This window comes from Oxyura jamaicensis, chromosome 26 (genome assembly GCF_011077185.1).
Source record: "Oxyura jamaicensis isolate SHBP4307 breed ruddy duck chromosome 26, BPBGC_Ojam_1.0, whole genome shotgun sequence".
Classification (NCBI taxonomy): domain Eukaryota; kingdom Metazoa; phylum Chordata; class Aves; order Anseriformes; family Anatidae; genus Oxyura; species Oxyura jamaicensis.
The window spans coordinates 151,332-176,984 of record NC_048918.1 but is presented as its reverse complement, the minus strand read 5'-3'; the positions used below and the strand labels follow the sequence as shown (position 1 = coordinate 176,984).

Sequence of the window (25,653 nt, the reverse complement as noted above, 5' to 3'; positions counted from 1 at the left end):
CAGCACGGCTCCGGGAAGGCCGGGAGGAGGCCGGAGGAGGCTTCCGTGACACCGGGCCGGGGGCAGCTCCAGTGTCCGCTTTTCCCTTCTTCCCCTCGGGGACCGCCTCCGGCCTCGGCCGAGCCGGGCCGGGGCGGAGAGGGGAGGGGCGGGGAGAGGGGCGCGCACCGCCCCGCGTGCACCGGCGGCGGCGGGGACCCGCAGGAGGCCAAGCCCCGCCCCCAGGCGGCGGAGGGGAGGGAGCGGCATCGGCGGGGACGCGGTGAGCGGGGCTCAGGGGCGGCGGGGGTCTCCCCGGTCCGCTGGGGGGCTGTGGAGGGGCCTTTCCGGGGCCCTGCGGGCGCCGAAGGGCCGCTCCCATTCCTCTCGGGGCTTTTGGGGCCGGCTCGATGGCCCGGGGGAGCCCGGCCCACGGCGGCGGCCTGCGCGTCCCCAGCGGGGCGCTGCTCGCTGGGGGCGCGCCTGGGGCGTGCGGCGCGGGCGGCCGCCGGTGGGGCTGAGGGTGTCGGCCCGGCCCTGCTGAGCTGGAAGCCTGCGAGCCCTCCCTCGCACAGCGCCTCACCGGGCCGGCACCGACCCCTGGGGGTAGCGCTGTGTCCCGACCTCCGCCGCGCGTTAGCCCGTTGCCTTCTCTTTCCACTCCTTTTTGGCCCTACAGTGCTCTGAAAGGGAACAGGAGTTTCTGAGGAATGTGGAATTTTCTCTTTGAAGAGTGGGTGAGATGTCAGCCTAACTCTGCTTGCAGGCGCCTTTTCGTTGTTGTGACACACACCTTTCCCCCACCCCCACCCCCCCCCCCCCGCCTCCCCCCGCTTTCATCCCACTCGCTCTCTCTGTGCTGCCTTCTTGGTGACCTTAAGCTGTTCAGGAAAGGAGTAGCAATAATAATAATGATATGTTGGACTGGGGGTCTGAGAACATGCATCTGTAGAAAGCATTTTGAATTGCTTTGCTAGGGTTGCTGCAAACCCAAATCCTATTCCAGCTGTAGGTTATGCCTTTAAAGATGAAAATCCCCGTGTTCCACACGTCCTTTTATCCTCACTGCAAAGTCACAATCCTTCCTGCTGGCATTGCCAGCAATCACAAGCCATTAGTAGCAAGGAGGTTGTACCTGGGGAATTAACAGAAAGATACAGTTCTCCCTTTCGAGGTGTGTCCTTGTTTACCCCTGTCCCTGAACTGAGAGTCACTGAGATTTTGTGGGTTATAAATACTTCTATCCTCAGTTTGTGGAAGTGTTTTCATTCATGTGAGCATCAAGATAGTGAGTTATTGGGCAAAAAGCTGCAGGTTAGTGGGTAAGCAAAGCTCCTTGTAAGTGTTATTAGTTATTCTTCAGACTGGATTTATTCCTGTTTAGGAAAGCAATCACAGTTCAGTAAAATAAACGGAGTCGTGCTGTTTACAACTTGTATGTATTTACATCACTTTTACAAAGCAACCTGTGTGTCAAATATTTATACTGGTACAAATATTTTCAGAAGTAATATCCACATTAGAGGGTCTTCTATGGTTCTTGGGGTTCAGCTGGAGCAGTTTATGTAGACTAATCATAAGTGAAACCTGTGTATAAGACTATATTCAGAATTATTTGAGCTTATCTTCAGAAAGTTAAAAGCAGGTTGAAGTAAGTTATGCTTTAATGGAAATAAGTGTGTACCGAGTTAGCTAAATTGGTGGTTGTTTCAGGGTAGACTTACCTTATTTGCAGCACGTGAAATGTTTTGCGATCTTTTTCAGTGCCATTTTTTGTGTTGCTTGTGTTGAATGAGATGAGTTTTATGTTTTGGTCTTAAAAAGAATGTTCTTTCAGATAGGAGTTTATGGAGGAACCTTCTTACTTTAGCTCATTTAATCCTAAATCTGTCTTGGTCTTTTTGTGGTGCCTTTGTGTCTTGGCATGTTCAGTCTTGCCTCCTCAGAATCCAGAGGTGTCGTAACCATCTGGTTTGAGTTTTCTGTTCAGCATATTGTAAATGCTTTTCACCTGGCTATTCAGTCTGTCTTTACAGGTCATGAGAAGTAACAGTAATGCCTGGTTTTATTACTTGATGCTGTCAGCACGAAGTTTGGGGCATGTTAGGACACGTTTGTTGCTTGAACTCATCTTGAACTCATACCATGTGTCCATGATGGGCAGCCAAGTGTTTGGCTCACAGTAGAAGAGCATAATCAAAGGAAGCAGACTATAATATTGTTTAAAAGTAATGATATTAACTCCGTTTTGAAAACCTGAGAAACTCCAAGTAGAAAATTTGGGTGTTGAGAAAGGTAAATAATACTTCAACCATTGTGACGAATATGCTATAAGACCGCAGTGCTGTATAGCAGTTAACACATTAGTCCCCTTTTGGCAAAAGATGTTATCACATAGAAATACCAGTCAAGAAAGAGGTAGCCATAGTACGGTATTAGTAATTACATCACAAAGTTGCAGTCCTGTTATGAAGGTCCCTGCATAATGATAGGCCAAGTCAGCAGCCAAATAGCTTGTGAAAGGAGACTTGCAGAGCTACCTGAAATAGCATCTTCCCATGCAGTCTGCTGTAGCTATGTATCATTGCTAAAAACAGTCTCAGAAACTCTTCCTTTTAGTAGAAAATAAACTACTGTTTAATGAATGCAGAGTGGACCTCTCTAAAACATTAGCTTGGGAACAGACTCAGGGACTGCTGTGTTCTTCTTACAGATCCCAGAAGAGCATGTAGAGGGCAGACAGGTAATGAACTCTTTCCAGGAAAAGTGCTGAATTGGTGACTGCTGATAAAGGCCATTTCAGCTGTCTAAAGGATCTCATGATTTTTAAATGAATTGCACAATAGAAAATAAATTTAGCTAGAGCATGAGTTCATTACTGGCTAGTTCAACCCATACCCAGACAAGCAGCATAATGCATTCTTTTCAGTGGGGAAATGTAAAGGTATGGGGGAGCTACTACTGTTTTTTTTATCCACTTTATTCATAAACAGAGCTAATTATGAGTTCAAAAATTCTAGTTTAATAAAACTAGCATTTTCTGCAGAAGAAATGTGATTGCAATATCTATTTTGGGGGGGACTTGGCTAGATGACTGATAAAAGCCCCTCTTATTTTAGGTTTCTGATTCAAGCGTGACAATTGCATAGAGCCTGTGGACTAGCTTTTATCAAGGTTAGTACGATTTTGAGTCCCCAGCTTTTGGGTGGCCTTGCTGTGCAAATTGTCATCTACTGAATAGCCTCCTGGTTCTGAAAAACTTTGAAATTTTAGCTTCTGTCCTGTAGCCCAGTTTGATCTCATCTGCATTCTGAGAATCTGAATCTCCTTCCAGCATTTCTGTCTTCTCTTAGTGCCTGTATAGAGAAGCTAGAACCTATAATCCAGCTGGCTCAGATGGGATGATTCCAAACCCATGTGCTCCAGGATAGATACGTACGTCAGCATGGCTGGCTCATGCAGCCCTACTTTATCCTGGGGAAAAGGAAGACGACCGTTGCGACCTGTGAGGATCTATAGAGTTTCTGTAGTATGTATGATTTTTTTTTTTTCTTCTACAAACTGTTTTCTACAGCATCTACTATATTTTTTGCCTTTCAGAGAGGCCAAGTTGCAAATGGGAAAAATAATATTATTCTGTGATCTTCAAATCAGGTCATGCAGGCATATTTGTTAAATGGTTTAATTTTAAAGTAAACCACCTTGAAAGCTCAAATTTTTGCTAGTCTCTACAGTTTCTATGAGAAACTTGGAAGACTTTCCTTAAAACAAATAATAATAAAAAATTCCTAGCCTTTCTTTCACTTGTTGTCTTTGAGATAAACACTCTGAAAGCCAGTTGTAATTTTGGTTACAACATTGATGGGTTGTTTGCTTGTCAAATTAAAAATGGGCAGGAGTGGACTGCTCTGGAATACATTTCAATTTGAGATATTTTCACTTTCAAGAGCAGCCTTATTCAGTGCCCAAATGGATACCTTTCCTCTGCACAAACACCTCATTATGTGTGTTGAAATAGGCATCATCTCTGCTTTTTCAATTTTGTATTTTCTGCGGTTATTTTCCTTTTTAAGCCTCCACAAAATATGTCTATGGTTCCTGGCTAATTTTGCTGAAACATAACACAAGCCAAATATTTTTGTGAAAGTCTTATTAGTCACATAAGAAAGAATGTAATGGAATATTCTTAGAAAGTGTTTTGACTATGCTTGGTGTGTAAGATATTTATCCAGCCATGTAAACAAAGCAAGAGGTGTCTTGCCAACATCCCATCCTAAACCTCAGTTATTTTGAAATCTTGAGCAAGATGTTTTTCAGCTCTTGGAAACAAGGTTTCAAGTCCTCTGCTGACATAAATTGACTGAGTACTAATGATTGGCTTTACCCAGCTGAAATCATTGCCCCTCACTCTTGCATCCCAAAAATAACTCAGGGATGAGCTTTCCTGAAGAGCTGCAATTGTGCTAAATAAAACTTTTCTGTTTGTTTTGGTGTAGGATTGCTTTAGTGTTACTTGCAGTTTACTAATGCAGCCACTCTCTAAAATGTAGGCTTATGTAGATTTGTTTTGCTTTCTGTTGTTGTATGTGGCTTAATGTGTATTAAAATAGTAGCTTGATTCAGTGAACTCAGTTACTTCCACAGACAACACAGCTACCCTTTGCTTTTCTTGTACCTCTCCTTGCAAGGAGTGTCCTGGCTCTGTAGCTCCGTGGTACGGCGGTAGCTTCAGTGGGTTTATCTGAACTGGTTTCCGTTTGTCCTGCTGACTGTTGTGGTGAGATACGGCCGTGCCTGGTGGGGTTGCCATATAATTACCCCAACAGGGATCCCATACCAGCCTGTCTCTTACCAAAGTTAGGTCAAGGATCTCCTGTGCTGGGTTACAATGCTTTGAGTTTTGCCTTATTTCTCAGTGCTGCCCTTGTAGCCTGGCCCTGCTCTTCTCCATTGGATGCAAACTGCCACCAGACCTCTAGTCACAGACTGCAGAGCCTGGTCTGGAGCACCAGGAGAGCACCAGGTGCTTGTGCCATGGGTAGTGGAGCTGGCTTGCTGGCCTGTTCCCATTCCCATCTCCATTGTACAGCCTGATGTCAGGCCTGGAAACAGGCAGGGATGTGGGTAGTTCAGAGCTTATTCAGATATACCAGTAACCACCCAGTTCCTTCAGCTCCAGTACAGACTAACTACTTTTTCAAGGCAGGACACATTGAAATTTAATTGCATTTCATTACACATTATTTAGTTGTGTGTTTTGTTGTTGTTTTGTTGTTTTTATGCTGTGTTCTCTGTCTTCCTGAAATCTCCTTAGTTAATAGCTACTGTAACTGCATTCAGCTTTCAAAAGTCTGCTATCTGTTGTTAGTTTTCTCAAGCTGCTGCCATCTAATTGGTTAAAAACAAACGGCAGTTGGAGTTGTGGCAGATGAGCTTGGAATGAGTTAGCAGTTACTTGTTGGGACCTTTTCCAGAGTCAGAAGGTGGAGTTTTAAGCTGCTCACAGCATTTCCAAAATAAGAGTCATAGCAAGTAGGTGCTTTGTGTTATGGGTGAAATAGTGAGTTACGTTCTGTAGGAAACTAAAAGCTCAGGAGTGAAGAGAGGAATTTTTCTTTATTCTGAGTATTCTCTCTAGCAATAAAGCAATTCACTTACATCAAAACTGTTACGTATTTCAAAATATACTGACTGACACACAGGCCAAAAGCAGATAGGGTAATTTAAGCTTCATGGTGCTGCAGGCTGGTTGTTGGGCTGCAATATAGGGTCCTAACACCAAAACTGCAGGTGGTGGCAGCAACTCCAGGTTATGTGCTTCAGGTGCTGCCTGCAGTTCCTGACTCTGCTACAGGCACTGTGCTAAAGGAGACCGGAGGGGGTGATGGTTCAGCCCCTCAGGTATGAGCTAAGTGTTAGTTTGTACCCTGCTGTGTATCCTCCTTGCTGAGTTTGGGGGTGAATGCTCTAGTACAAGGTGCATTGCTCTCAAGCACTGTGTGCTCTACGTGGAGTTTCCATAGTGCTGAATTAGGACCACCCATCTCATCTTGTGTGGTACAACGTGCCTTAGTGTCTCGAGGCTGCTGCTCTTTCTTTCCATGTCCCCCAACTTCCTTAATAGAGTACAGGTACTCTATTGCACTTGTATCTAGATAGACTAGATAATTTGATTATAAAGAATTAAATGCTTGCCCCCAAACAAAAAATAATACTGAGTGCATGCAGTACACTGTGTATGTATGTACTGCATAAACATGAGTTACATGGCAAATTAGTGATAACTTACTTTTATTGTGTTGGGTGGGGGTTTTTGTGCAAAATGTCTCTTAAGACATTTTTCATTAATCAGGTGCCATGTAATGTTCAGACTTGAAAGCTTGTTAGTACATACACATTGCCTTATCACTGGCATGAGTCAGGATAAAAACAGTTTTGTACTTCATGTTCTATTTCCATGAAAAGGGATATATTATTGATGATGTATACTACAGCTAATTCTGTTCGGTGTAATTGCATTTGGAGCAATTTCTGGGCAATCCAGATACATCAGTAATATGTTCTGTTGCTCTTAATGTTAAGATCTGAACTGGTAGAGGGTAACGTTTCTAGACCACATAAATGTCTAATGTTTCTGCAATGCTGTGCGTAGACACCAGAGCTCTGAAGGCAGAAGGCACTTGTTTATGGGCGCTCATTAGCAGTACATCCACGCAGGCATTAACATATTGAAATGACTCATTCCCAGTTATTGCAAACTTTATCAGGCCCAAATCTAAGGTCTTCTAAGCTGTGGGGTCTTTGTGCACATGGTTACGTACGTATTCAGAAGTTCTGGTAGCTGATTCCTTTCTGTCTGTCTAAGAGATGTGTGGCAGATGAGTGGCAAGAGTATGTTTAACCATGCAGCATCAAGAGTTAAATGAAACTGCACCTTTTCCACCAAATGATTCTTGCAAAAAACAGGCAGAACCGGGAATCTGGAGAGAGAGATTCAAGGTGGGGAGGAGAGTGGGTCCTGAAGGTAGGAGGCATAAAATAAAGCTATTTGTGACCATTTGGATTTTTATATTCAAAGTTTTCATGGATCAGCTGGGGAGGACTTTTAAACTGAAATATTTACGTGAATAAGACATCTGGGGTTTGGGGGAGTGACCGTAGCAGTACAAACTGTTTAAACTCTAAAGCTTTGCCTTGACTTGGTGTTTCCCTCTGTTAAAGAAGGATTTCAGGTTATTGGTGCTGGTAGCGCTGAGAACATATGAGCCACCAGTAAGTAAGGAGCTGTGTTGTTTGGGTATTGTCAGAGGGTTGGCTCCAGAATTACAGTAGGAAATGTGGGATATTGTCTGTTCAGCAGTTCTGACCGTTGCAGGTATGTCAGACTTGGGGTTATAGACTTCAGAAAAGTTGTTGTCTTTATGCTTTTTTATATAGCTTAGAAGTCAAATCTTCTGAATTATGTGGTGTAGATGTAGGAATTCATGTGAATTTGAGACCAAGTTAGATTTAGCTGCTGAAGAAGAAAACTTGAGAAAGAAAATAACATTTTAAAATCTTAATGTATAAGGGAGGTCTTGCTTATATACTTTGAAACATCTCCCCTTCCCCTTCCCTCCCCTTCCCTTCCCTCCTTTCTAAGTAGCCCTGCCAAAAATGGTTTGAACAGAGAATACAGGGTAAAACTGTTGGCTGCTGTTGTTGCTCCTGTTGAAGATTTTTGTTATGCATTTGTAGCTTTATCTAACACAAGTGAAAACAAAATGTAACTCTGGTGTCATTTGGCCTAAAAACTTATTTAGCACAGTATTATATATGTTAAAAATGAAACATTTATTTATTATCCTGCTTATGACCTGTTACAAACATCTTTCACCAGGTTTTTCCCCCTACCCTGGTCAGATCTTCTGCCTAGAAAGGAAGTCTCTGTTGGCATGTCCAGTTTTACTTAAATTGCTGACTGAATTCAGTTGGACAGCACTAGCAAAGCTGTCATTACCATATGTTAAGATGTTCTTTATGAGGATCAGCTATCATTTTTCATATAACTATTTTCAACTGAGTAGTGAAAATGGCTTTTGTAGGTCACCTGGCCGTGCTCTCTAATGCTTGTACCCTTGCACCTCTTTGGGAGGGAAATAGCCCTAGCAAGACATTAAGCTGTTGCCTTGTTCAGAAACTGTTTCCTCCTGAGACACCCAGTGGTAGGACACTATTAGATGTTCTTCGTCATTCCAGTTAAGTCTGCTATAGTATAACTTTCCTATTTTGCAAAAGTCTGTAGTAGGGTACTGCAAGTTAATAAATTGCAATGAGGTTTCTGCATATATGAGTCCTGCTGCTGATAGTTTGGTAAAAGATACGATGCTGTCAGTGTGGGGCACTGGAGTGGCTCAGTGCCATCAGCAGTGATGTGAGCTTTCAGGAAGTAAACCAGTCACTTTCCGTTGTGGAAGAACATGGCAAACCATGGATCTTATATCAAGGTATGGACGTGCGGTATTAAGCTATTAAAACCATACTGCAGACTGTAGCTTTGAATTGCAATTGTAGAAACAGTAGATTTTTGTGAAGACTCGAGTAAATGGGTAAATATGTAAACTTTGCTAACAGTGAAGCACTATGCACAGAATAGGAGAAAACAATCGAGCATTTCATCAGCCTTCTTGCTGTCTCTTGCCAGAATTTGCAGGCTGGCCTGCATTACATCAGTCCTCCTGGACGTTATTTTCCGTCTATAATTCAAAGCCAGATGAAAAATGAGTACTGATGGTTTTATTTTTTGCTTAATGAAAGGGTCTGCAACTAAATCGTTGTTTGTTTGTTTGTTTTTCTGGAAATGTTCCTGTATTTGCATTCTTCTTTGCTCACATCATCTGTTTGCTGTTTATGTTGGTCTGAACAAGTTAGGCCATTCAGAATATTTCACTCCTAATAGCTGGGTGAGAACTACACCTTGGGAAGTACGTTTGGATGTCTGTTTGATTCATTAGGGTGGGGAAGGATAACCTTTTGAAGATTGTCCCAGCCTTTTTACATTTTGGTATGCTTCCTTCTTTCTTCAGGATTAAGGAGAACAAGGATCAGTCTCTTTATCTCTGCAAAAGGCTTATAGCATGAGTTGTGTTTGCCAAAGATGCTATGTCAAATAAAATTTTGTTTCTAATTCATTTGAAAGAAAAATAAATATCCCTGCCATATTTTTCACCTTACAAAATTGTTAGCTTTAAACAAGCCCTAATAAAGATGACTTCACCTTGACACTCAGCATGTGGTTTGGAGAACAGAGGTGCTTCTTGGGTTGCACAGCTCATTCTTAACATGGTCTTGTTCTGGAAGGAGGAGAGACCTATGTGCTCCAAGTTAAGCAAAACCAGCACTGGGAGTCAGATGTAAATTTTGATTTTTCATTGTGATGCTGATTTGCTTTCCTAAAAATAAAAATCACAGCCTATTTAGATCTGATCTTCAGTTCTGAACATGATGCTAGGCTTTTGATGTTTGTGAGTTCCCAGCTCCTAAATCCAGTTGTTTGTGAGTCCTCAGTTCCTCTGCAAAGTGGGCAGATTAAACAAAAAAGGGGAAAACTAAAGTAACATAGTGTCTACATATCTAATAATGCTTGGGTAAATGGTTTATAAGATACTGCAGCAGAAGACTGACTGGCATGCAGAGTCTCTTGAACTGTGTGTAGGTTTAATTCAAAGCTTAGAGTGATTGCAAAAAAGGTTCATCTTGGTGCAGATTGTTACATTCATCAAATCCAATTTGATCATTATGAAAATTCAGTTTGAATGTTTCATGCTGTTTGACATCAGTTAAATACTGCTTATAAGGCAGGCTTCTTGTGAAGTTATAGAATGTATGTGTCTCTTGATAAATCTGCTGTTTGCCTGCATAACTGTTTATTGGTCTAACTCCCTACCTGAACTCTCCCCTCTGAAGTAATGTATTAAATAATTAAGAGATTGCTCAGGTGCCTTAAGGGGAGCTTGTTGGCTGAGCTGCATTGACAAAGCTGTCTACAGAAAGAGGCATAAGTGAATCTTATGCTTATTGAGTTTGCTTCATAGAGTTCTCACTTTGCAGAGCAAAGTCTGTTCCCAAGCGAGCATGGTGGCATCTCAGTTGTACCAGGGAGCTTGTTTCTGTATGGAAAAGGTGGGGTAAGGGGGACCCAGGACGATGTTTGCGTTCCTCTGTGTGAGTAGCCAATCTCAAGCACTGATCACATGAAGGGCTTTCCCAAGAAGATCTCTTATCCGTGCTACAAAGACCTTGCATTTCCCCCATCTCAAAACACCTTTGCCTAAGTAAAACAAACTGCAGCTTTTAAAAATATGTTTAAGCTTGTTGTGCAGTACCAAATTTTAAAACATTTTGGTCAAAAAAATATAGCATAGTTATGATGTATGCCATTCAATGAATGTTTCAAACCATAAAACCCACAACATTAGTTGTATAAATAGGTTAATATCTGCAGTCTGGAAAGCTCTGCTTCCTCACAATAATTACAATAGGCTATATAAAATAGAGGAACGGTTTATTTTTTCTGTTGTTTTTGAAATTGTCAACTCTGAAATTGATTTAAAGTCTTTTTTCCCTGAGGTTTTGTACAGTTGTTTGTTTGTTTTAAGTTGAGGGTAGAGGACTGTTTCAAACTTTTTTCTGCATATTCTCTGTTTACCCATTTACGCAGATTGTTCCTCGGACAGTAGGTTTATCCTGTAGTTGTATGAGTGGGACAGTTTGTGCGATGTGCATGCAATTGTTATGGTAGTTCTGCTTAGATAGTGGGGACTTTATCCTTGTGGGTCTGTTCCATCTCAGGATATTCCGTGATTCTGTGACTCCACAAAACCATGGCCTACAAGAGGACTGCTGGCCTTTCTTACTACCTCTTTGCTGCTCTGACACATGAGAGAAGAGGACAAAAGTTTGTCGGGACTTATTGTCAGCAGGGTGGTGGTGCCCTTTGCTCAGGCAACAGGAGATGGATTTGTGCACGTGTGAATGCAGGAAAGGCAGCCTTGTGGTTTCTGATGAGACTGCTGAGGGGGCTGCCTGGGGTGCACACAGCCACAGCTTGGAAAGTAGTGTGAGAGGCTTTTTTCGGGATGTGATGACAGCCCTGGTCAGTGCTTGGTAATTGGTGAGAGTGGGATAGTGATGTAATGCATGCTGTTAAGTTTTCTGGAGCTAACATGAGCCTTGTAGGCTCCTCTTGTTGCTTTACCAGCCAGGGCCTTAATAAATATATAAATAAATAAATGTGGTTTTGCTGTTGCCTGAAGTCTTCCTTCTGATGAATATCACATGATGTGTAAGCAACACATTTTCTAAAAATATACAGATAACAATGCTGACAACTTAGTATTTGCTTTAGGAAACAAGAGGAAGGAATGCTATCCCTTTTAAAATTTCTAATTAAGAATGAAATGCTTTCACAGACTGCAACTAACAGTGGGCTTGAAACTCACCACTGAACTGTTCATTCTGTCTTTATCGGCAGTATGTTTTGACCATAAAGCTTGCCAACTCTTATTTATCATTTTGTTTTATTAGACCTGTTTTTTGTCTGGTTTGTGTTGAGCTGTGTCAGTGCTCTGCCATACTTTTTAGCTGGCACCTGTGAGCACAGGAGTCTTCAAGCAGCCAAAAAAAAAAAAAACACGGGAGTTAGGGGAGCGTTACTGGGTAAATTCATTATGAAAGAAATCAGTGTTTTGTGTTTGAGAGAGTGAAAAGAAAACACTCGGAGCCAAGAAAGGAGGGCTATTTCTTGTCCAGGGCAATAGCAGGGGAAAAAAACGTGCAAGGGAGAGAATGAGGGAAAGAGACAGCAGAAGCAATCTGTTAGGAGATACAAAGTAATGGAGTGAAGTAAGAACAGAGCGGAAGAGTCTTAAAAACGGGAACAAGAAAGACAAATTTAACTGAAGGGACCCAAACAGTAAATAGGAAGACGTCTAAGAGCATATTCTGGATTGATATTTAAGATTTGAATAGCAATGATTAAAGTGCTGGGTGTATCAGGCAGAGCCAAGGTGTGGTATGTATAAGGCTGCTGCAGTCATTCTGTTCTACTTGATGTGTTTATTGTAGGTCTGCACTGGGTTCAATAGTGGGGGGTGAGCACTATGTGACAGGAGGGGGATAAATCAAGAAAGAGGAAGACAAGATGTCTGGGAGTAGGGAACCTTCTAGTCAAACCTGAATGCCTGAGCTTTTATCTGGGCATCTGTTACAGTCCAGGCTACAGCAAAGTTACTAGCAAAGTCTTTTGCTAGTCCTGGGAATTGAGAGATTCATAAATATTTTAAAGGGCTATAGTTGGCTGGAGTTCAGGCAATGGCCAGTAAGTTACTTGCAGGAACGTGTGATCTGAAGACATCAGTGGTTTTAGACTTAAATAATAAAAAATAAAAGGACTATAGGTGAAACAGACCCTTGGTTACTTTAACCCCCCCCCCCCCCTTTTTTTTTCCCCTCTCTAGGTTAGTGAAGGGGCATGAATAGCATTGCAAGTCTCTCCAAAGCTCAGTTAAGACGGCAGAAATGCCTTTTGACCCTGAGGACTTTGCTCGCAGTACCAGATACAGGGATTTGAGCTTTGCTGCTTGAGAGCTCCTTCCAAAACTAACAACCTGGTGTTTTCTCTCCTAGCTCTTCTCTTAGGAAACGCAGTCAACACCTAACATCACGGAGGCCCAGCATGAACGTTAACTGTGCTGGTGGGACAGACTGGTCAAGAAATCTGGAGTCCAGCTGCTCTGTGGAAGATGTAACTGCAGCAGACGACGTGTCAGGAGAAAGTAATGTGGTGCTAGGAGGTCATAGCCCATCTGCAGGTCCTAGGATTGAGGGTGAGGATAATGTCTTTACCTTATGCTAACCTTCAAGGGAGTTGTGGTGTGTGGTGTTTTTTTGGGGGGTGTTCAATTTTTAGCTGGGTTAGTTGTCAATATTAGGCATACTGTGTTCATGTATTCCTGGCTTTCTTTAATTCCTGTGCTCCTGCTCTTTAGCAATGGAATCCATCTCGATTTAATAAGTAGCATTAAGCATGGGATAATTCTTTATCCAAAATGCAACTGCTGGCTCAGTTTGAAAATACAGGCTAGCCTTATGTCATATAACATCATTCTGACAGTTATGTATATTGACATCCTTTGTTATTGTATGATTCGGTTTTCTCATTGCAGTAAGAAGCGTTACTATTAAATGAAGTTTTTCAGTAAACTATATTTTACCTCTACAGTATTTGTCTCTGTCAGGTTTAGATTCTGAATGCCAACATAGTACTTGTCCAGTGAGTCCCCAGATCAGCAGCATGTTATCTGCTTCTGAAGATACACACAACTGTCATTTTCAAGATGGAAATAAAAGACAGACTGAATATTTTAATACCCAGGAACGCCATGGATGCAGCGCTTTGTCTTCAAGCATCAACTCACAGACAGTGACTCCAGAGAAAGTGACGCTTGTGGTAGATGGCACTCGATTTGCAGTGAACCCACAGATTTTCACTGCTCACCCTGATACTATGTTGGGAAGGTACATGATTTCCACCATTTTCAAGACACCTCAAGAGGGTCAAATGTTTGCTGAAGTGTAATAAACCTGTAATGTTTGTGTTGTGATCTCATCTGTATGCACAAGTGAAGCAAGTCTGACTTCATTCAGAACTTGCCTGTTAGTAAGGCCTTGAAGACGTGACCAGATGTAGAGAGAGTACCTTGGTAGTTCTCTAGATAACGTTTGTCTCTTCAGTCCTCTTCCTTCAAATTGGACACTTCTAGCTAGACACGGTTTGCTTTTGCCTTCTCCCCAGGTGTTTGCCTTGCTCATAAGTAGTATACCTATTGACAACTGATAACTTAATTCCTTCATTATAGGGAAAAAGATTATGCTTCATCTCCTCCTCCTGCTGTTATCTTTTAGTACTCTCCCACGGAAGAAGTCATTCGGCTCCCTGTAAGATGCATTAGAAATTGGACCCTGTTAATGTAAAAAGAAGCATTTATTTTCTGTATTGCATACACCTTCACCCCTGTCTCTTGACATAGAGCCTGGTTCTGTTGGGCTGATGACTCTTGCATGTTGTAATGTAAAGCTTGCGATCAAAAGGCATGTGACCGTGATCTTGCATATCGCTAGTGAAAGGGCTTTATCCACAAGGAATTTTCTGACCCAGGGTTGAATGGTTTGTTTCTTTGAGCTGTGACTTGTTCCATGCAATACAGTAGCTATAGCGACAGAGTCTAGCTGTAGCAGGATTTAGCTGAGACAGCTCTTTTTGTTTATTTACTATGTAAGAGATTTGAGTATTGGTTTCAAGTTACTGTGTATAGGTGTCACTCCTGGTTTTGTTTAAACTCAGTGCACCTATTGGTCTTTAGAAAGAATGAATTCAAATTTACTTGTGCACTTACATAAACTTATGTATATCTGTTCAGAATGTTCGGACCAGGAAGAGAATATAATTTCACCAGGCCAAATGAAAAAGGAGAATATGAAATTGCAGAAGGAATTAGCTCAGCTGTGTTCCGGACTGTGCTGGTAAGATTATGTTTGCAGAATAGAGGGGAGGGAAAAAAAAAAAATAATAATAAAAATGATTGATTTGTCACATGTGCAAAGCTGAGCTATCTGCCAGGCAGTTGTATACCCCTAGGACATATTCTTGTATTACTGTTTTGCATTGTGATTATGAAAAAGTAGTCAGTTTTGTTGTGAGTCACCATCACAGATACTTGCTCGTGTTGCCTTTTACTTTTCCTGTGTCATGCCATTGTAGTTCCTGGGCTCTGTTCTGCCTTTGTAGTTACTTATAAATGCATGTTGCATATGAGATGTTATGAAATTGTACATCACGGGAAGAGTTTTAACTGGAGCTCACAGTTTATCAGACCCTAGAGGAGCTGTGAAGAGATGTAGGTATGTTCTCAGACAGGCAGGACTGTTTCTACTGTTCACAGAGCTATTTACAGTCCCTGAAACTCAACAAACAAAAAGTGTTCATCAACAAAACAAAAAGCTAATTAAAAATTATCAGTTCACACTATTTTTAATTTTCTCACCCCAAACTGTCCTTTTATTTGCAGGATTATTACAAAACCGGAATCATTAACTGTCCTGATGGAATTTCCATCCCAGACCTCAGAGACACATGCGATTATCTCTGCATAAACTTTGACTTCAACACAATCAAATGTCAAGATTTAAGTAAGGATAAAGATAAAATCAGGTCTTATGAGATCATTTGCATGGTGTTGAGCACTGTCATACTGATTCAGTGTGGTTCTTACATGCTTTAGTCTAAACATGAGGGTGTGGACTCCACTAGTATGTGTTGCATTTAAACAGCTTCTTTTTTTTTTTTTGCTTCATCAACCAAAAGTGAACAGATTTAATCCTACAGAACACAGACATTTTGCTCAGAAAAGCAAACTGAAATTGTAAAAATTCTTCCCAGCCTCTGTTATGAGAGGAGAGTAGAAGAGCTTGCTGTTACAGCCAAGTAAAATGAAAGCTAAAAGCAGGTTTATGATCCTCATCTAAAACATACCAGTAAATTTAGAATAATTTAAGCAGAAATATGAATGGGGAGAGTAGATGTGAAAAACACTGAGGTAGGAAACCTGTAGAGAGTTCCTAGTTGTGAAGGAATCTGACTGGAAGATTTTTGGAGGGTATGCTGGGGTTGGGGGGGGGGGGTGGAGGGGGGGTGGAGTACTTCTAATGTAGGGACATGATACCATAGCACAGGCCTTGGAATTTCCTACTGTTCTGATGAACAATCACAGACAAGGCAGAAAATATGCTTTCAAGGTCAGAGATGGTTGCTGGAAATTCAAGTTAAGTATAAAAACTAACTTGTCTCTTACTTCACTTTATTGATTGTACCTTGGTGGTGTTTTTTTTTTTTTTATGGTAATGTAATGGTTCTACGGTATAATTTGCATCCCATTGCAAAATGCAGTCTCATACTTGATTTTTTTTTTTTTTTTTTTCCAGTTCAGGAGACTATTGATGCATCTGAAAGTTTGTTGAGGAGTTTCTGTAGTGAAGGATGAGGGCTGAGTTCTTGAATGTATTAGGAAACTGTAGGTCTGGGACATATTTTCATACTGTATGCATATGTATACATGTATGTGTAAAAAAAAAAAAGTTCATCATGTAATGTATGCCTTATAGGTGCTCTGTTACATGAGCTCTCCAACGATGGTGCTCACAAGCAGTTTGACAGCTACCTGGAGGAGCTAATTTTGCCTATAATGGTGGATAGTGCCAGGAAAGGGGAACGTGAATGCCATATTGTCGTGCTGACAGATGAAGACACTGTGGACTGGGATGAAGATCATCCACCTCCAATGGGCGAGGAGTACTCACAAAGTAAGGACTCTACATTGGAGCTGCTGGCTGCTTGTTCAGTTCACACACAGCCATATGGCCACTAGGACCCATTGCCTAAACAGTAGTCTTTCTCCAGGAGGAGAGGCTGGCACGTGATGCCCTGTTTTGTACGTTCCTTCTGAATTGGCTGCTGCTAGATTCAGGATACCAATCTGTCTAGCTACAGCATTGGTTTGAGTGCCTGCAGTGGTTATAGACAGTGCTCACTGCATCTTTTGCATTTGTTTACTGCCTCCCCCCTAGCCTTTTGCGGGCTCCCTGGTGACTGAATACTTTTTTCTTTATACACCCATCACCACCTGTCTATCCAGAATGTAATGTGTATCACTACACTGCCACCAAGGAATCATAGCTAAACCTAGTGATGAAAAGGAGTTACTGGAAACCAGACCTGCTTTTTTGTCACCCCCAAAGTTGAGTGTGTAACAGGGTGAAGGTGCTTCCTTGCAGGTTCTAATTAGCCTTTCTATTTCTCAAGTCCTTTACAGTTCCAAACTGTATAGATTCTTCAAGTACATTGAGAACCGTGATGTTGCAAAAGTAGTGTTAAAGGAACGGGGCCTCAAAAATATACGCATTGGAATTGAAGGTAAAGTATTTCCTCAGCAAGGGAAACTGTAAAACTGGTGACTGTAGTGTGTAAAGCCTGTTTTCCTCCAGGTTTGTGTCAGGGAGGGCTCCCTGGGGGTTCTCTGGTGTACTGCAGACTGTAATGCATGGAGGGGTAGCAAAAGCTCTCTTTTACTAAGCATTTATTTTTGTAAAATTACTAAAAACTGAGCTTCCTTCACCTCTGTCATGTTACACAGAAATTGGCCAGGAGGCTTAAAGGCTAAGGGAAAATATCCTGTACCAGTAAGCCTTGTCTCTTTAGGAAAATAATAAAAATAAAACCTTGCATCCAGCATTCCTGCTGATCCCTTAGAGAACTTTGAGAACATTGTGCTATGTCCTGGGAGACTGTTGTACGTACTTTCATGCTGTCACCCAGCACTACAAAGGACAGGCAGGTTCTTTTAGGGATCCTTGGCAGAATGAGTACTGGCTACAGGGTTGCAGTTACAGTTAAGAGATTTAGTATTAGATAAAATGTTAGCAAGCAGTGTAGCTTCTTATTAGTGTAGCACAGAATTTATAGAATTCTTAGTTACACAGACATTTCAGTTACCTGGACCAGATCAGGTCAAAATATTATTAACCAGTGTGTGAAACAGTAATCAAAACCTAGACCTAGATTTTACCGAAAAGAACATAAATTACTCAGTCCTCAGATGAAGGAGATGAAGATGGAGGTGTCCCTGGTCACAGGAGGATCATAGATTATTCTGTCCAGTAGCAGTTCAGGTCTAAGTCCCACATGCTTGATGCTTCATGATCTTATAGGCCCTATCTCATGAGCTTTTATGCCTTGGTTCTGTGACAGGTGTCACCACATTCTGGCCACCCAGCATCTGGGCTTTGATTATGCTAATGGATTAATTACCCTGTTAATGGGTGTCCCCATACTCTGGCAGCAGAAAGGGAAGGAGAAAGCTGGGCATGATGCATGATCACCCTGCTAACATGTTATGAATGTTTGCCTTATCATTGGTTATGCTAACTTTATTACCAGGGGTCAGAAGCAGGGGGGGTACAGGTCACATATGCCCACAAAATGGCTAATGCTGTGCAGACATCGATTTTATGACTAATCAGAGTGCTACATCATCTTTTCAGGGGAAAAGAAAGCAGTCTTGTAAGTCAATAATGGTAAATGTGGAATGTGAGCATTTGTCTACTCAGTTCACCATGGCCCTGTAATCACTCCTACATAGCTGTTCTTATATGATCCTTGAGTGCAACTGACTGGCTGTCTGTGTTTTCAGGATATCCCACCTGTAAAGAGAAGGTGAAAAGGAGGCCTGGCGGTCGGTCAGAAGTGATATACAACTATGTTCAGCGGCCGTTCATCCAGATGTCCTGGGAAAAGGAAGAGGGCAAAAGCCGTCATGTTGATTTCCAGTGTGTTCGGAGCAAATCTCTAACAAACTTAGTCACTGTAGGTGATGACGTTTCAGAGGACCATGAGGTTATAATGCATCACCCCCCACAGGTAGACGAACTCGATAGGCTAAACGCACCATTCTCCCAAATGGCTGTTAATGATCTACCAGATTAGTCATGGCTCAGGGTGCATAGCACTCCTTGATGTGGGAATATCTCAGCGTAGTTTCATCCCAAGAGATGGAATACAGACTTCTTGCAAGGTGCTTTATTCTCATTCATCCTCTTACAGTGTTGTTGTACTTCATTTAAAGCATGTTAATAAACATCCACACTCCCTAATATATTTGTGCAATCAAAAGCAACATCTCTTCAAACAAAGAAATTGTCATTTGTTTCCACTTAAAAGGCTTTCAAACTGGTGGGTGCTGAATATTTTGCCTAAACTTCTAAAAGAGCAGAAGTATTTAGAAATGACACAAGAGAAGAAATTCTGGGCCTGTCAAGACAAAGCTTTCCTTTACCAATAGGCGCTTATGTTTGCTCTTGTGATAATTGGCACCAAACATCAAAGCAAAGTAAATTATACTCTTCCATCAACCAACAGAAATGTTGCGTGCTTATGGCAAAAAAATACTGAGTGTGGGGGAATCTGTTTACACTGACACCTGGCTTTGCATCCAGCATATACTACAACTTTAGGGAAGGATGGAACTAGTTTAATAGGAATATATGCCTGCTCACAGGAATTTTCCTGTATATACTTCTGCGTAAGATGTAGAGAAAAATTGAGAAATTGTTAAATTGATTAAAACAAGAAGACTGTACTGAAGGAAAAAGCCAAAAGGAAGACTAGTTGATTTTTAGCAATAAAGTCTGTTTAGTAGCCTAAAAGATGTAAGAAGTTTTTGAGAGGTGGCTGTGCATATTAAAGATTTTCAGTTGTATCCCATCCTTGCTAAGACAATAAAAATCCAGTGGAGCTGAGTAAAATCCCTGACAACATAAACCTTAGTGAAAATTTCCATTGCCTCTCTAAGAAACACTACTCACAGGACCTTTTTCACCTTTAAAAGGCCAGCTACTTTCTTCCCAATTTGGAACTGATCGGACCCTTTTGCAGTCAGGCAGGTAAGAAATATCAGTAGTAAATGATACTTCAGTAGAAAAAAAATGCTGGGAACAACTCTACTCTGCTTCTCCAAATGTGTTATAGGAGTCTGTATTTAAGGCTGTTCATTTTAGATTCGAGGCCAATGAAGCTGTGACTGTAAGTATAAACACACTCCAGGCTTCTCAGAATTGTAGAATGGTTTGGGTTGGAAGGGACCGTAAAGATCATCTAGTTCCAGCCCTCTTGCCATGGGCACAATACCTCCCACCAGACCAGGTTGCTCAAAGCCCCATCCAACCTGGCCTTGAACACTTCCAGGAATGGGGCATCCACAGCTTCTCCAGGCAACCTGTTCCAGTGCGAGTACCCATCCAGTTCCTTACCCACTGAGTGGTCCAGCCATCAAATCCATATTTCTCAACTTTAGAGACAATGATATTATGGGGGACAGTGCCAAGTGCTTTGCACAAGTCCAGGTAAGTGATGTCAGTTGCTCTTCCCCTATCCACCAGTGCTGTAACCCCATTGTAGAATGCCACCAGATTTGTCAGGCACAATCTGTCCTTAGCGAAGCCACGTTGGCTGTCACCTCCTTACTTTCCATGTGCGTTAGCAGAGTTTCCAGGAGGATCTACTCCATAATCTTGCCAGACACAGAGGTGAGAATGAGTGGCCTGTCATTTCCTGGGTCTCCCTTTTTTCCCTTTTTAAAAATTGGTGTTATGTTTCCCCTCTTCCAGTCACTGGGAAGTTCACTGGACTGCTACGGCTTCTCAGATATGATGGACAGTGGCTTAGTGACTTTCTCCAGTTCCCTCAGGACCTGTGGCTGTATCGCATCAGGTCCCATGGATTTGTGCACTTTCAGGTTCCTTAGATGGTCTTGAACCTGATCTACACTGGGCAGTTCATCATTCTTCCAGTTACTGCCTTTGCCTTCTGGGGCCCAGACAATGTGGCTGGAGCTCCTGTTGGTGAAGACAGGCAAAATAGTCTTTAGGCCTCAGCCTTCTTCATATCCCAGGTGACCAGGTATCCTGTTTCCTTCTGGAGAGGGCCCACAATTTCCCTAGTCTTCCTTTTATCAGTGATGTACTGGTACAACCCTTTCTTGTTGCCCTTGATGTCCCTGGCCAAATTTAATTCTAAATGGGTTTGGGCTTTCCTAACCTGATCCCTGGCTGTTTGGCAATGTTTCAGTAGGCTGGTTTAGCTCAGTTATGCTAAAGCCTAGCTGGGCCTTTTCCTGCAGTATGGAGTTACCTCTGGGCTTGTTTAACCCCCTGAAGAGCGCATGGTGTTCAGCACAACCAGAGCCAAGCTGTCAGGCAAGCAAGCACAGGCCTGTACTACACAGCCACAATTTCTGGAGAGATTTTTACATACCGAAGGCAGATTTGTAGCCAACTTTGACAGAGTGCTGGTGCAAAGAAAAGTTGAAACCAATTCAAAAAGATAAAGAGGAAGACACCCCCATATGTTCAGCACAATTGACTGTTGTTGAAACCTGTGCCACTTATGCACCCAGTCATAATCTGGTCATAATTAGCAAAATGGAGGCAGCTATCAGTCTGCTCCTAGAAGTTTATTTTTTGTTGTTGTTGTCAGGGTTACATCAAGCAAATTTTTCATTATTTGCCACCTGTACAAACTGTAATACTTAGTTCTGAAGCTTGTTGTTACTGTTTTGCTTCTACAGCTGTTTTTTTATTTTCCTCAGTGTAAGAAATGTGAATGCCTTTGTGGTTAAGAGTAACAAAATTATCTCTGCCAAGGCATGTACTTGCTGATACACTTAGTTCTCATTTGTATGGATATAGGTTCCATTATTTGCAGTGTTTCTATTAGCTTCTTTCCTAAGTGCAGGAAATAGATTTCTTATTTTCTTAAGTGCCTATGGGAAGATTTCCCAAAAGTGCTTCAGGCCCTCGTGGGAGTGCCAGGGATTTTGATGCCTGGGTCCACATGACTACTTTTGAAAAGTCCTGCCCATGTGTTATTGGAGAAGTGTCCTTCAGTGTCTGCACAGAGGTAGTTTAAGTTGTGTGCAATCACTTTCCATTATTGCTGTACATTAATGTGTATTCCTGTAGTGGAGAAAGGAAGCTGTGGCATACTAATCATCCAGCTAAGGGCCAGACCAAACCCACTACTTCCTTTAGTAAGTGAGATGTTCCACAAGTTAAGGCAGTGCTGTGAGATTGTCACTCCAACAGTGATGGAGCTTAGCTCCAGGCCCTATGGATTTATTTATTTATGGTGTGTGTATTTATTTTTACAGCAGTGTTAAGTTTTAAGTAAATGTGTATTGGTATTTACTTGGCATTTACATTTGTTCTTCTCTAAGGACCTGAATGTGCTCGTTATGTTACCTGAATGTACCCTACACTTCCAGGACAGTGTCAAGGCATTAAAAGCTGATCATCAAACAGCTTAGAGCTGTATTCTGCCAAAACAAATTTCACTGTTGGCTGCCCTTGATTCCAGTGTTAGCTAGGCCTGAAGGATTTAGACAGTTTGTAAGAAACAGTGACCCCAGCCACTTAAGTGAAACAAGCCCTTGCCTAAGGGCTAAAAGGTCAGTGTCTTGTAGGAACTTTCTGGTACTGTGTAATCAATTGCACTTATAGTAGAGGATGGAGTGATCTGTCTTCTGTGCAGTGTTTTTCAGACACTCCAAAAATCCCATTCTTTATTGGCTTTTCCAAGTAATTAGAGATGCATTTCAGTTTGTTTGTTTAGTAGAGTGAATTCCATTGGAACACTGTATCAAGTTGAGGAAATAAGCATTTGCGTTTTGTCCTTTTTTCACAGTTAAACACCATTCAGGTAGAACATCATTTGGTCTTATTCTAGATATACTCAAATGTTGACCAAGGCATTTATGAACTCCTACAGATGTATGGTTATGTATGGTTTCTTCTGTGTATTAAAATATAAACTATACATGGCTTTTTTGGCTCTTTTATATGTCATTTTAAATGTGAAGAATGGGTGTGAGGTAGATCACTAGGTGGTCATGTTTACTTACTTCATAAAGTAAATGTGCTTGTGACCCAGTCTTTCCAGTATACTCAATCATACAGAGCATGGCTGGTTTGGCAGGGGCCTCATTCAGCAGCTGCACAGAAGTGTTGCTACCCCCTTGTACCGAGAGGGCCTCAAGGAAGTGATGTCCTAAACACAGCACATAGCACAGGTATGAGATGGGGTACTTAACCCACAAACTATGCAGCATGTATAAAAGTGCTATTTTGGGTTAATATGCTGTGAAAGGAGATTTCCAATTCTACCTTGTTCTCTCTCTGAGGAAAGCAGGAATAGGCCTGCCTTTTATTCCCTCCTTTAGTGTTAGATGTGTTTCAAGAGTTTTTTCAGTGGAGCTTGAGAAAGGAGGTGGAGTTTGAATAAGTTGTAGTGTTTGTGAATAAGGCTGTAGAAAGCCCAGGTGGCATTTCATGGAGTTACTGAGGTAAATAGTAACAAGATCAGCACTTCCCTCTTTAATAGGGTGTTCCCTTATGTCAGCTCTGCATCTTCTGGAAATGCAATCTGCAAACATGGTCTACCATTGTAGTATTATGCCCAAACAGTTGAGTCTAAAACCACTTTCAAGTTTGCCAGATAGTCAAAAGAAAGATTCCTTCCCTCAGGATTCCAGTTTGTAAAAATAAAAAGCTAGCAAAATTGTGTTTACTAAGAGGATTTTATTTACACACTACAATGTAGAGATTGTTCCATAAAAAGTTGGCTCCTCCAGCATCACACAACACATCTGCCAAATTTTACAGTACAATTTGGTAACAGTTTTTAAATATTTACACAACACTTTTTCAAATTAAAGTGTTAAGGCAGAATCAGGGCACAGTGATAAGAAACAGTGCAGTTTTGTGTTAGGCATGATACAAAGGTGAACTGGCATCAAAACTCAAATTCTGATTCATTGGAAATCCAGATTAGAATCATTCCTAGAAGTCCAGCTAAAAAAAAAAAAAAAAAAAAAAAAAAAAAGGCAAAAATAAACCCTGCTTGCAGCTTGAAAAAGAACTAGAAGATACATAAGACAATATGCATCAATACACAAGCCAGCAGCTAATAAAAATGTTTGGCTAACACACTGGTGAGGGAAGAGGTATACAAAAATCTTAATCTGTTAGCAGTGAAATAAGGATCCTGGAAATAACAGGTTGTTGGTAAATGGCTGTAATAGGAAGCAGGTTTATGATGCAACTGAGATACAAAACCTACCACTGGAAAGTCATGTCCAAGGCTTTCACAGGATTATATGCAGACATCCAGCTCCTACTGAAAGACACAAGAATGAGGTACTCAACTGTTGCTTGCACTTCTGAAAAACTTCAACTTTACCTCAAAAAAAAGTGAACAATCTGAGGTTTCAGAAGACCTTAAAGCACGTACACTAAAAATGCAAGATACATATTACTATAAAGGCTTTCACAGCACATTATCACAACTTATAATTGTGTAGTTTCTCTTATCTTTGGTATTTATAAATAAAAATTCCAGTCCCTTTACTAAAGGGCTATAATGCAGCTACTGACTCAAAATCATTTACTCCTAATCCACAGCAATTTTAAAAGATTTTGCTTTGTTAAGTTTTCAGGCAGTAACTAAGCTGTTGTGGTTTGTTTTTTTTTAAGCATTTCAATATTAATACCTCTCAATTTTCCAGTGGTTTATAAAGCAACATTTTCCAGTGGTTAAAAGAAACTGCAGGATAAGGAAAGAGAACAGTCTGAGAAGTAGTTATCAGCCCTCCATAAAAGACAGAGGGTAGAGTGGGGTGTTACTGACTAGCTGATAAAAAGCCTGATCCTATAAATTATTACCTCAGTTAGCCCTTATTCACATGAGTAATTCCTACTGACTACAGTATTCCTTGTACTTCTATTAAGGCTATTCTTGCAGTTCAGCTTTTTAGGATCCATGTGTTATCTATCATCTAATTATGGCAATTCATTGAACTCCTAGGATACAATAAGCACAAGGAGATGGTTACGGAGATGATGCTAACGAGTTATCACACCGTCCTAGCTGTCCCCCCGAGTCAGTCCTTCATGATGGCACTCTAATTCAAAAGACATCTAGGTGAAAATTCCCTAAAAGCACAAAAAAAAAAAATCATAACAAACCCTATTTAATTTCCTGATCTAGAAAGTTAGGACTAAATGTAACTGAAAGCCTTCCTATTACTATGAAACACTGCTCCAGCTTTGTTTTGTTTCTAAACAGCTTTTCTGTCTGTGCTATGCCATTAGTGTTCAGCACCAATAAAAGTTTTCAAGAATCTTAGTTCAAATTGATAAATGCTTTTAGAAACCTCAAAGTCTTAAAAACTTCTAATTGCAAATTAAAGACTAGTACCAGGCAAGCCCAAAGCCACCTGCCACTGGAACTGCAGAGTTAAATACAGGATGGATGCTCATGATTACAAATTACTATAAAAATTAATCAACATTTTAAAAACCTCAGCTGAGGCAGAATCCTCCCTCCCAAAATGCAGCAATGTTCTCAGAGACGTTTAGGCAAGGAAAGGCACCTTGGGGCTCTCCTGGAGAGCATCCTGATCATAACTGAATGCACTTTTATAAGTTACATTAGACAAAATTCAAAGAACATAGTGGGTCCCACCACTCCAAAGCTGACCCCATGAGGCACTGTCTCAGAGGACTACACGGACAGCTGGTTCAGTCATGACAGCAAGAGGAGTTCCAAGGAGTTCTAAAGGAAATCAAGGAGGCCTTGATCAGCAAAACTTATGAAATAATTTAATACTGTTTTAATACTGCTCAAAACCAAGAGGAAGAAGGCCACAGAAGACAGTTTTGTCTAAAAAAGATGAAGATGCCAATCTTAAAAGTGGCCAAAAGTTGGCAGCATCAGGATCCAGAAACCTCATGGCTGACCCAGCTGTACCCAGCATGCCTGCTATCAATGATCAGGTTAGATGAGTTCTCCTTTCTTTTCTCAGCCCTTATTCCAGATCCACTTGCGTTATTAGCTGTAGTTTTCATTATCTGCATTGCTTATGGATCCATCTTTTCATACAGCAACTGAAAACTGCTGTTGCTTGGTGGAGGAAGCAGCCCATTTCTATTATTACTGTATAGGAAAAAAAAAAAAAGTGTTGCAACATT

General features: G+C 41.3%; 1 protein-coding gene across 6 annotated transcripts; it reads left to right on the top strand.

Annotated features, from left to right (window-relative positions):
* The first annotated feature begins 163 nt into the window (after positions 1-163).
* KCTD20 (potassium channel tetramerization domain containing 20) lies at positions 164-19,348 on the top strand. Of its 6 annotated transcripts, XM_035347420.1 has the most exons (9): positions 183-262; positions 659-716; positions 12,646-12,845; positions 13,257-13,536; positions 14,439-14,541; positions 15,087-15,207; positions 16,180-16,377; positions 16,877-16,987; positions 18,264-19,348. In XM_035347420.1, exons 3-9 carry the CDS (start codon positions 12,695-12,697, stop codon positions 18,554-18,556), a joined length of 1,257 nt encoding a protein of 418 aa, XP_035203311.1. In that variant the 5' UTR covers positions 183-262; positions 659-716; positions 12,646-12,694; the 3' UTR covers positions 18,557-19,348. The 6 variants fall into 6 exon arrangements, with proteins under 6 accessions (XP_035203310.1, XP_035203311.1, XP_035203309.1 ...); XM_035347419.1 differs by lacking the exon at positions 659-716 and having other exon boundaries at positions 164-262; XM_035347418.1 differs by lacking the exons at positions 183-262; positions 659-716 and adding an exon at positions 7,077-7,251.
* The last annotated feature ends 6,305 nt before the right edge of the window (positions 19,349-25,653 follow it).

Bases quoted from the DNA above. Each gene is read 5' to 3' on its own strand.
- KCTD20 (XM_035347417.1), top strand. The intron at 12,846-13,256 runs GTGAGGATAATG...TGTCTCTGTCAG, and splicing joins TGCAGGTCCTAGGATTGAGG to GTTTAGATTCTGAATGCCAA. The intron at 13,537-14,438 runs GTACATGATTTC...ATATCTGTTCAG, and splicing joins CCTGATACTATGTTGGGAAG to AATGTTCGGACCAGGAAGAG.